The following is an 11,557-nucleotide window of genomic DNA, read 5'->3' as shown; positions in this document are numbered from 1 at the left end:
AGGAAAAAAAATATGTCCTGACATTGTGCTAGGAGGTATTTTTGCTGGTGCCATTGCTCCATTGATGATGAGCAAAGAGATTGCACTTGGGAGGATTGGAGCCAGAAAGAGGGGGAAAAAGTTTGGGGGCAAAGCTGTTCCACAAAGCGGCCCCGTGAACTAATAGAATTAGATTATCTTTGAATTCTCTCCACCCCAACTCCAAGTAGTCACTAATGCCTTTCTTTGCTCTTTTGCTGTTTGCAAAGAGGTTCCCTAAAGCCTGAATTGATATAATTATTGGCTTGGATTGTTCAAGATCTAGGCCAGATGGCTATGGGTTTCTAAAGTCCCAGTTGCTTGTGTTAGCTTTCGAAGTTTGCCTATAGGGTTTGGGGATCAGCACTTTGAAAAGGCTGCAAACTTGTAAAACAGTATTATTCATGGGGGCAGAATGTTCATCGGCGTGACCCAGGACTAAATACATTCATTATCGACATTTCTATTCTGCACAATTTGCCACACGGCACTGGTTTCTGAAAAAAGGAGACAATGGCTTATAAAATGCTTTTGAATGCTTAAAAAGCAGGAGAGTTCACACTGAGACTCCTCTGCTGGCTTTCTTACTTTTCTGCTTTCTTACTCTTCTCTTTTCTTTCTTTCTTTCCTTTTTCTTCCTTTCCTTTCTTTCTTTCTTTTTTTTCCAGAAAGCTTCTTAGTGACTTTGGCTGAGTTCTGCTGAGAGTAATCAAAGTGGAAAAAAATCATAGATTTACTCTACCATTTTTTTTCCTTTAAACATTTCAGGAGAGGTAGAGAAAGAAATGAGGAAAGGGGGGAGCTAGGAGATGATGTCAAAAAGCAAATAAATGGATGAAGTCAGCAGAGGCATAATGAAAGAACAACAACACTATTTTTTCATGATCAATTTAAAAAAGTATCTTAGAACAGAAAGCACATCATAAATAATCCAATTTGTAACAAGAATTACAGATACATTTCTGTGGCTTGGATAGATTGAGAGTTATAATTAGGTTCCAAATAATTTAAAGATACAAATTCTGGCTTCGCCTTTAAAATTTTTCCACTACACACACACACACACACACACACACACACACACGCACACACACTATACACACACACACATATATACATATATATAATTTGCATGTTATGTACATATATGTATATGTGTACATACATTATCTCTATCTATCCATCTAATGGATCCTGTGTGCAACAGGACTGCAACCTTTCCCTATGTAGGTGACATAATCTACCTGTCCTTGGGATGTTTTTAAAGCTTTTGGTCTGGGTAGGGTATGCCTTACTAGAAATTGTCATGCTGGAGCACGAAGGGCCTTTTTTCACTCAGGATGAAAAGGAATTTTTGAAGAACAGGGAAAACCAAATAAACACAAGAAGATCAAGCACTGAAACCTAGGGAGACAGAGGAGGAGATGGGGGCAAATAGATTATGTTGTCATGAAGTAACTTCACAATTCCACTGTTTTCTTCTACCAGCCAATTAGGAGGAGCAAAGGAATTGGTCTTGAAGGAATGGCATTAAAATGAAAAAGAAACAGAAAATTCCTCAGAATGTTTTTCCTTCTAAGTTTACTCTTTTAAGACATGGATTTATTCAATAATGGTTGCTCAAGCACTTTGTTTAACAAAAAAGTGGGAGGTTTTATTTGCTTCCCCCCCCAAAAAAAATAACCAGGAAGATCTAAATAGTAATAGTTGGGGATGACTGAGAAACGGCACATGGAAAGACTAGCTATCCCCCACTCGTATTTTGTTAAATTCCTCTTCAAAAAATTTTACCCAGAAAGAAAAAAAAAAAGTGAAAATGGGACTGAAAAAAAACTATTTAAACCAGAAGGCTGAAGATCGCATGTTTGCAGAAGAAAGCAGCCTAATTAAGATTACAAGAACAATTTCAAGTGTCATATAAATAAAGACACGACCTGAAGTTGATTTAAAGTTTTTCTTTAGTAATTTGTCTCCCCTTTGTTGTGGCACACTCTAAGAAAGTGAATGCAGTAAAATGTAGGGGGGGGGGGGAGGTGTGTGGTGGAGGGGAGGGAGGAGCCGGAGGAAAGAAGGCTAGGGGGAAGGAATAGCTATCATCCTTCTCCTCCAGCCTCCCCAGCCCTTCCCCCACCCCTCAGGATCTTCCAGCTCTCCCCCTCTCTCCCTTTCTCTCCCTCTCTCTCTCTTTCTCTTTCCCTCTTTTGTGACTCCACCAGCCTTTGATTTGGGAGTGCTCTGATTGGCTGGAAGCGTTTCAACACATGCCGGGCAAAAAAAAAAAAAAAAAGCTTTGTCTGAGTTGAACTGAAGTTATACAGATTTTAGACTGGAGTCAGCAATCAAGGGTGTTTAGTCTGCAGCCGAGCAGTGAAAGGGGGGGAAAAGGATCTCTCAGGAAAGATACACTGCAGACTCGCTCGGCGGGCATCCTGCATTAATGGATACGGATTGCTCCAGGGAGAAAGGACCGATCTGACACATTTCTGCCTGGAAAAGGGAACAAGCAGAGAAGATATGCCTAGAATCGGCTTACGTGCAGCGCATAGCTGGAAGTCATGACATGGTGTGTATAAACTAGACTTTGTTTTTTATTATTACAATTTTTTAAATAGGAAGTTTGTGAACTGTTAATTGCTCTGCCGGTTTAGAGAGAGCCGTCTTCAAGTTTAAAGAACCAAATGTAGACTGGATTTAAGTAGCCGGAGGAAGTGGAAAGGACTGCTATTTTTTTTCCTTTTTTTTTTTTTTTTTTTCTTCTTTTTCTTTTCTTCAAGTTGTTGGGAGAGGGGAATTGCAGAAACTTACCCAATGCACCAAATGAGTTGGACGATGCACTTTATAGCCTTTTTTGCACTGTTGCTGTTCTCTTTCAACGGGGACGTGCTGGGTAAGAATTTGAAATACAGGATTTATGAAGAACAGAGGGTCGGCTCGGTCATTGCGAGACTCTCGGAGGATGTGGCTGATGTTTTATTTAAGCTCCCCAACCCGGCTACGGTGCGCTTCCGAGCCATGCAGAGGGGCAATTCTCCTTTACTCACGGTCCGAGAGGATAACGGAGAAATCAGCATAGGGGCGAAAATTGACCGGGAACAACTCTGCCAGAAAAACTTGAACTGTTCTATCGAGTTTGACGTGATCACTCTGCCCACCGAACATCTGCAGCTCTTCCACATTGAAGTGGAGGTGCTGGATATTAACGACAATTCCCCCCAGTTTTCCCGACCTCTCATCCCCATTGAGATATCCGAGAGCGCAGCCGTCGGGACTCGGATCCCCCTGGACAGCGCGTTCGATCCAGATGTTGGGGAGAACTCTCTGCACACGTACTCTCTGTCTGCTAATGACTTTTTTAATATCGAGGTGCGTACTAGGACGGATGGGGCGAAGTACGCGGAACTCATTGTGGTGAGAGAGCTGGACAGGGAGCTGAAGTCCAGCTACGAACTCCAGCTCACCGCCTCGGACATGGGAGTGCCTCAGAGGTCTGGCTCCTCCATCCTCAAAATCAGCATTTCGGACTCGAACGATAACAGTCCCGTGTTTGAGAAACAATCTTATGTAATCCAGCTCTTGGAGAACTCCCCCGTGGGGACTTTGCTCCTGGACCTCAATGCCACTGATCCAGATGAGGGCGCTAATGGGAAAATCGTGTATTCCTTCAGCAGCCATGTGGCTCCCAAAATTATAGAGACTTTTAAGATTGATTCGGAAAAAGGCCATTTGACCCTTTTCAAGCAAGTGGACTACGAGACTACCAAATCCTATGAAATTGATGCTCAGGCTCAGGACATGGGTCCCAATTCCATCCCGGCTCACTGCAAGATCATCATTAAGGTTGTAGATGTGAATGACAATAAGCCTGAAATCAACATAAACCTGATGTCTCCTGGCAAAGAGGAAATATCTTACGTTTTTGAAGGGGATCCCATTGACTCGTTCGTCGCTTTGGTCAGGGTGCAGGACAAGGATTCTGGGCTGAATGGAGAAATAGTTTGCAAACTTCACGGGCATGGGCACTTTAAACTTCAGAAGACATATGAAAACAATTATTTGATCCTGACTAACGCCACACTGGACAGGGAAAAGAGATCTGAATACAGTTTGACTGTAATTGCCGAGGACAGGGGGACCCCCAGTCTCTCCACGGTGAAACATTTCACTGTCCAGATCAATGATGTAAATGACAATCCACCCCATTTCCAAAGAAGCCGGTATGAGTTTGTCATCTCTGAGAATAATTCTCCAGGGGCATATATCACTTCTGTCACAGCCACCGATCCTGATCTAGGGGAAAATGGGCAGGTCACTTATACCATTTTGGAGAGTTTTATCCTGGGAAGTTCTATCACTACATACGTAACCATTGACCCATCTAATGGGGCCATCTATGCCCTCAGAATTTTTGATCATGAAGAAGTCAGTCAGATTGCTTTTGTGGTCGAGGCTAGGGATGGAGGAAGTCCAAAACAACTCGTCAGCAATACCACTGTGGTGCTCACCATCATCGATGAGAATGACAATGTCCCTGTGATTGTAGGCCCTGCCCTTCGAAATAACACGGCGGAAATTCCCATCCCTAAAGGGGCTGAGAGTGGCTTCCATGTTACCAGAGTGAGGGCTGTAGACAGAGACTCTGGCATGAATGCAGAACTAAGCTGTTCCATAGTAGCAGGGAATGAAGACAATATCTTTGTCATAGACCCCAAATCATGTGACATCTATACCAATGTGAGCATGGAGTCCATCCCACGCACCGAATGGGAGCTTGCTGTACTTGTCCAGGATAAAGGGAGCCCCCAGCTCCATACCAAAGCATTTTTGAAGTGTTCAGTTTTTGAGTTTGTTGAATCAGTGACAAGTACAGCCATGACCTCAGTAAGCCAGACCTCTATGGATGTCTCTATGATAATAATCATCTCCTTGGGAGCTATCTGTGCTGTCTTATTGGTCATCATGGTTCTCTTTGCCACCCGGTGCAACAGAGAAAAGAAAGACAACCGGTCCTACAACTGTAGGGTGGCAGAATCTACTTACCAGCATCATCCCAAAAGACCCTCCAGGCAGATTCACAAAGGGGATATTACTCTAGTGCCCACGATTAATGGCACTCTGCCCATTAGATCCCACCATAGGTCGTCCCCTTCCTCTTCTCCCACACTGGAGAGGGGGCAGATGAGCAGTCGACAGAGTCACCATAGCCACCAGTCCCTCAACAGTCTAGTGACCATCTCATCGAACCATGTGCCTGAGAATTTCTCATTGGAACTCACCCATGCTACTCCTGCTGTTGAGGTAAGATCATCAACCAGGACACCTTAGTCAATTCATCAGATTTAAGACATGAGTATATCTCAGTCTTAAAAGTGCTTCTATAAACACCATCACAACACTCTAGCATGATACATAGATAATTGAACAAAATATAAATTAAGTATAAGGCAATGAAATAGAGTAAGTTACCATATAACATACATACAAACATGCATTTATATGTATACTTATATTAATATCTACATATGTGTGTGTGGATAAATAGGTATGGGTATGTTTATATGTCTATATCATATAGTAGCTGTTATTGGTCTATATATATGTGTAATATATATATATATATATATAGAGAGAGAGAGAGAGAGAGAGAGAGACATATGAACTTTTCCTCAAATTAAAGATGAAGAAACTGAGGCAAGGAGAGTATAAATGACTAGCATATACAATATAGTTTGTGTGTGTGTATGGGAATATATATGAGATCATACATAAACACATTCATATGTGTTTGTACACATGTGGTACAATACACATATGATTACATGCATGTGTATGTGTGTTTATGCACACTTACACACACCATATATAAGTATTATGGTTGCATGCATATGAATTTATACACATGTAAATATACACATAGAGAGTGAGAATGAAGTGCACTATATCTTCATTTTCCTTCTACAGAAAAGGATCTTCAAATAATAAATAGCAATGATTTGGAGTAAGAATGATATCTGTATTCCAAACTTATAAACAACTTGTTTGGCTATTGGCAAGCCAATTAATCTGAGACCTGAGATGGCCACTCTCCTCTGTGAAATGACAAGTTTGGACTAGCTGACCTTTGAAGACCCTTGTATCTGTGATTCTCTTATCCAAATACATTTTGCATGAAACATTGAATCTTCAAGTTGCAAAGATCACCTAATACAAATGCAACATTTTACAGATGAGCCAACTGAGCCTCAGAGAGACTTAGTGAATTGCCCAATATAGATGGAGTGATGGAGTCAGGACAGTAAAACCAATTTTCCTGCCTATTACTTTCATACTCTTTCTAGCATTCTATTGTCTGCAATAGGTGTTCAGCTACTTGAAAGATATAAAAGAACTGTGGTTATGTTACCTAAAGATCTTATAGACCAGAGGGTTATATAATATTCCCCTATAGCTTAATATCAATAATTGATCAGTTGAATCTAAAATAGAAGCATATCTGTTTGATCTGAGTGTGAAAGAGAAATAGATTTATTAGTTATTTAAAGGAAATCTGCTTTTTAAGGAAATCAATGACTAAATCTAATTCATTTGCCCTTGATTTTGACACACAATTAGCAAGCCCTTTGAGGTTATGATTTACTCACTAGGAAATGACTTGAGAATGTTTATCTTTTAGTGGCAGGCAGTGAACCATGCAGATGCCAGCTCTAATGTATTCTTTATGCCCATGAAACTTTAAAGATTAACTAACACGCTCACTGAGGAGTCAGAAATAACCAATCGCTCCTTTCCTCCCCATAATATTGTATGTCTCAGAGGCAGTATGATATAGTGTATAGAAAGATGGCCTTGGGTCAGAAAAATCTGGGTTCAAATCTTGCTTCTTACACACACTAGCTGTGTGTCTCTGGGCAAATTACCTAGCCTTTCAATATCCCCAAGTAACTTGGATAAAGTTATAGATGAGTTATTGATTTGTGTCAGAGAACAGTGTTTCCACATGAGGTATTTTCTAGATTGCTGATATCATAGGGCTAGACTCTCATCCTTCCTTCTCCCTTTTTCCAAAATAGTTCTAGCAGGTCTTAGAGTTTTATTATTTGGACTTGCTACTTACTATCTTTCTTCCTGCAGGTCTCTCAGCTTCTCTCAATGCTTCATCAGGGCCAATATCAGCCACGACCAAGTTTTCGGGGAAACAAATACTCCAGGAGTTATAGGTGAGAAATTTATGATAATACTGCTTGTTTTTATGTGGTATTCCAAAACAGAAATAGGCAACATTGAATAGTAACATCCATGCACTTATTATGACCTGATTTCTGTCTACAGATATGCCCTTCAAGATATGGATAAATTCAGCTTGAAGGACAGTGGCCGGGGTGACAGTGAGGCAGGGGACAGTGATTATGATCTGGGTCGTGATTCTCCAATAGACCGCCTACTCGGGGAAGGCTTCAGTGACCTCTTCCTCACTGATGGAAGAATTCCTGCAGGTAAGAATGTAATGAGTAGCTATGTAATGAGTAGCTATTTTTAGGATACTCTAAATGACACATCAGTAGAAAGAAAACACTGGCTTTTCCCATTCTTTAATTCCTTCTTTCCTTTTTTTCCTTCTAATTTCTCCAGAAAAATATATGTCATCTTCAAAGGCAGGTAGGGAGGTGACACTAGGAATGAATCAATTTAAAATCACTTTTAGGAGCTCTTGGCCTTAAGCAGGACATTATACCCCATCCCTGAGCCCCATGGAGTACTCTTTCTAAAATTACTGGGTGGATATTTCCATGTAGCCTCACTATCCCAGTGGCTGGTCATACTTTTAAAACTATAATTTAGAAGAAATGTTTCCTATCTTGGGAAGTGTTTTCCAGAACCAGAAGCTAAAGTATAGCAAAAGATGCCATATTTTGGTCTCTAAATAGCAGGGGAAGAGAAAAGTTTTTGTACAAAGTTGACTATACGTTGACATTGCTGGATTTGGATCCACTGGAGAAAGAAGAAGAGGGCTCAGAGATGGCAGTGTTCACTTGTAAATTATGGAACTAAACAGGGAAAAACGCAATTGTGTTTAGTTTATTTAGGACCAAATACATCCAAAGAGGCATCTAGAAAGTTGTAATGACTTTATAATCCCATAGATGTAGAATATTTCTTACAGAATACAGCAACATATCTCTAGAACAGGTATTCTTAGTCTATTTTTGTGACATGGATCCTTTTGGAAGTTTGGTGAAATCTATGCACCCCAAAGGCATATAATAACACCCATATAATTACAAAAAGAATCAATTACATTAAAATACAGCAACCCTAATCTTCCTTTCTCTTTCTTTCTTTCTTTCTCTCTCTGTCTCTATCTCTCTCCCTCTCTTTCTCTTTTTCATAGACCCCAGGTTAAGAGTTTTTACTCTAGAACTATAGATTAAACGGCCTTTTAAAGGCCTCAGTGAATTTGTAAATACCATCTTGAACTTTTGTTTTGGAAAAGTATTAAAATGTAGAACTCATATAGTTTATGTTAATGATTTCCACTTGAAAATGGAAAAAAAATGAAGAACAATAATATTCAATAAACTGCCTTAAGTCCTGGAAAATACTATAGAATGAAAACACAAATTATTGGCTTTTGATACTAAAGCAAGAGATAAGGAAGGCAGTGTGAAAGACAAATATGTTACAATTCACAGAATACAGAAATAGAAGTCTATCTTTCTCATATTACAGATAAATATACTGAGGCCTAGAGCAGGAAATTTGAGGGCCCCTATACATGAAGTCTTCTAGTGTCTAGAAGTCTATATGTTCTGGAGTTTTCAGTAAAAAGTTAAGATCAAAAGTTTTTTCCAATGTTGCATAAAATATTCAGTGTCTTTATATATAAGAATTCTTTCCATCAAAAACTATATATTTATATCAACATATTAACATATAATAAAAATTCATAGTTTAGTCAATGAATAGATCAACTCTTGTCCAGGTTTCTTACATTTACTATATTTCTAGGATAAGCATTACTATAGCCATTTACTGGGACAGTGACCTACATAATAGTCATTCTATTGCTAAAACAATATGAATTTCATTGTCCTCTGATAGTGGAGTTGCCAAACTATAAGAACAGATTACTTGGGTGGAAGGCTTAGCATGGCTTATCATTATTATCGTCATCATCATTTGATAAGATTTTCCAAAGTGTAAGAATAAAGTAGGGTAAAATAGGTTGAATCATTCAATCCACAGATCACATATCCTTCATTAAACATTATTTAAAAAAAAAATAAAGTTGTCCACAATCAACAATCCTTGATTTAAGTCAGAGAAGGAAAGAAAAACAACCTTGTTGTGGGGAAATTTACCTATAATTCATTATGTCCATTCATAATATAAAATTTATAGAGATATTAAATCAACTGTGTATTTAATTCTAAATGAAATTTCCTTATTTGAATATCTTTAACATATTCTATAATCCTCCAAATTTTGTACTTTGGACAGTGATAAGTATAGGCCATCCTCCTATTTATGTAACAACAATATCCTCTCCTTTTCTGAATTCAATAGCTCCTACCTGCAAGGAGTTCTTGAATACAGCTAAGCAAAGTTAAAGTAAGAGCTACATGATCTCCAAGGGAATCTCCACAATAGTATTTGCTGACAGCATCACTCTTCTTCTGGGTTGTGTTTCCTTACTCCCTAGAACAGCATAAAAGACATTTCACTATGTGGGGCTTCTCCTATCCTTTTCACTCAATTTGAGGATCTCCCTTGTGGGATCTTAGATGCATTCACAGAATCCCAGAAAAGTAGAATTTTGAGATCATCCAAGAAACATAGGATTTATAACTGGGACACTGGAAAACTCGTTTGATCCCTAACCCCCCTCATTTTATTGATGCAGAGATTATAAATAATTTATTTACTTTACCAAGAACATAATAGAGTTGAGATGCAAGCCCTTAGTTTCTTGCTTCCCAGTGTCATTTATTTTTGACTGTAAATATAGCAGTATACTTTTCATCAGTTGGTCTATCAACAAATATTTCTTAAGCCTATATTACAGACACAATGTCAGGCACAATTCTAAATTCTAGGGATACAAAGAAAAATTAAAGATAGTTCCTTTCTCTCAAGCACTTTGAAGCCTCTTCAGCATGTGAGGAAGCTTCTCTGCAGACTTCAGGGTTTATTTGCCTCATATGGTACATTTATATGAAGGTACTGAACTTTATTTTCTATGGTATAGGATCTTCCAGTGTGGAGACTTCTTCTACAAATGAAGATCAGTACTTATTCTACAACTTTCAGTATCGGGAATTGTCTGGATGCACTGAGCTATTAAGTTATTAATTTAGGGTCATTAATACAGTATGTGTCAGGAGCAAGATATGAAATTGTCTTCCTGACTCTGAGACCACCTGTCTCTATATTTAAGTGTGCTACCTTTAATATATATAAGCATTTCTCTCTCTCTCTCTCTCTCTCTCTCTCTCTCTCTCTATATATATATATATATATGCATGTATATGCAGGTATGTGTGCATATACACACATATGTACTCCTTAATTCAATAAATGATGCTTCTGATTGGGTAGAAAGAGAAATGAACATTTAGAACATCAATAATGATCTCCTTTGGTTTGTCTATCATTCTGGTGACAGCTGTCTCTTCTCATAGGACTAAGTATACATGGTTTAGTACAACAGCTTTCCATCTTGTTTCCTCATTTCCAGTCTCTCGTCTCTTATCTGATTTGAAATCTCAACAACTGAAGTCATGTCCTGTTCCTTGTTCTTACTCACTATGTAAACTATGACTTTCTCCCTCTGGTTTTTGGTTTTCTTAACTGTAAATTTAAGAATTGACCAAAGTGATTTTTAACAATCCTTTCTCCTTTAAAATTTCAGATAATCTGGTTGACACTTTTCAAAGTACTTTTGAAAGGTTCCCAAGTCACCTAACTCATACATTCAATAGAATACAAGTTCCTTGCTACCTGGGACCAGTCCATCCTTGTCTAGGTGCCCACCTTCCCAAGCATAGAACCTGGCACAAATTACATGTCAGGCAGAGTGCTAAATTCTAGGGGTACAAAGAAAGGTTAAAGATTGTCCCTTTCTCTCAAGTACTTTGCAGCCTGGTCAGTGTGTGAGGCAGCTTCTCTGGAGACATCAGTGTTCATTTGGCTCCTCTGGTGCCTTTATATGTATGTACTGAACTTTATTTTCTATGGTATGGGGATCTTCCAGTGTAGAAACTTCTTCTACAATGTAGATCAGTACTTATGCTACAACTTTCAGTATTAGGAATTATCTGTATGCACTGAGCTATTAAGTTATTTACTCAGGGTCATTAAGTCAGTATGTGTCTTATTAAATTAAATGCTTAGTGAATGAATATGCAAATTTCCCCTCAATTCAAGGGAGCCTCTCTACTATCATTCAGACACATCATGCTCATTCTCATAATCAAATTTTTGTCATGCTCTTCTGCTACAGGATGTTTCAACATCTCCACCTTCCCCTCCCCACTTTTTCAAA

At 38.8% G+C, this 11,557-nt stretch overlaps 1 protein-coding gene across 1 annotated transcript in view; it reads left to right on the top strand.

Moving 5' to 3' along the window:
* Nucleotides 1-2,292: 2,292 nt before the first annotated feature.
* Nucleotides 2,293-11,557, top strand: part of PCDH18 (protocadherin 18) — a 15,714-nt gene continuing 6,449 nt past the window's right edge. The window contains exons 1-3 of the mRNA XM_003773199.3: nucleotides 2,293-5,313; nucleotides 7,147-7,232; nucleotides 7,345-7,508. Of these exons, the coding sequence (XP_003773247.1) occupies nucleotides 2,827-5,313; nucleotides 7,147-7,232; nucleotides 7,345-7,508 (2,737 nt within the window). The 5' untranslated portion in view covers nucleotides 2,293-2,826. The remainder of the gene's footprint in view (nucleotides 5,314-7,146; nucleotides 7,233-7,344; nucleotides 7,509-11,557) is intronic.

This window comes from Sarcophilus harrisii, chromosome 6 (assembly GCF_902635505.1).
Source record: "Sarcophilus harrisii chromosome 6, mSarHar1.11, whole genome shotgun sequence".
Classification (NCBI taxonomy): Eukaryota; Metazoa; Chordata; class Mammalia; order Dasyuromorphia; family Dasyuridae; genus Sarcophilus; species Sarcophilus harrisii.
Note: the sequence above shows the minus strand (reverse complement) of the source record. Positions and strands in the feature narration are given on the sequence as shown.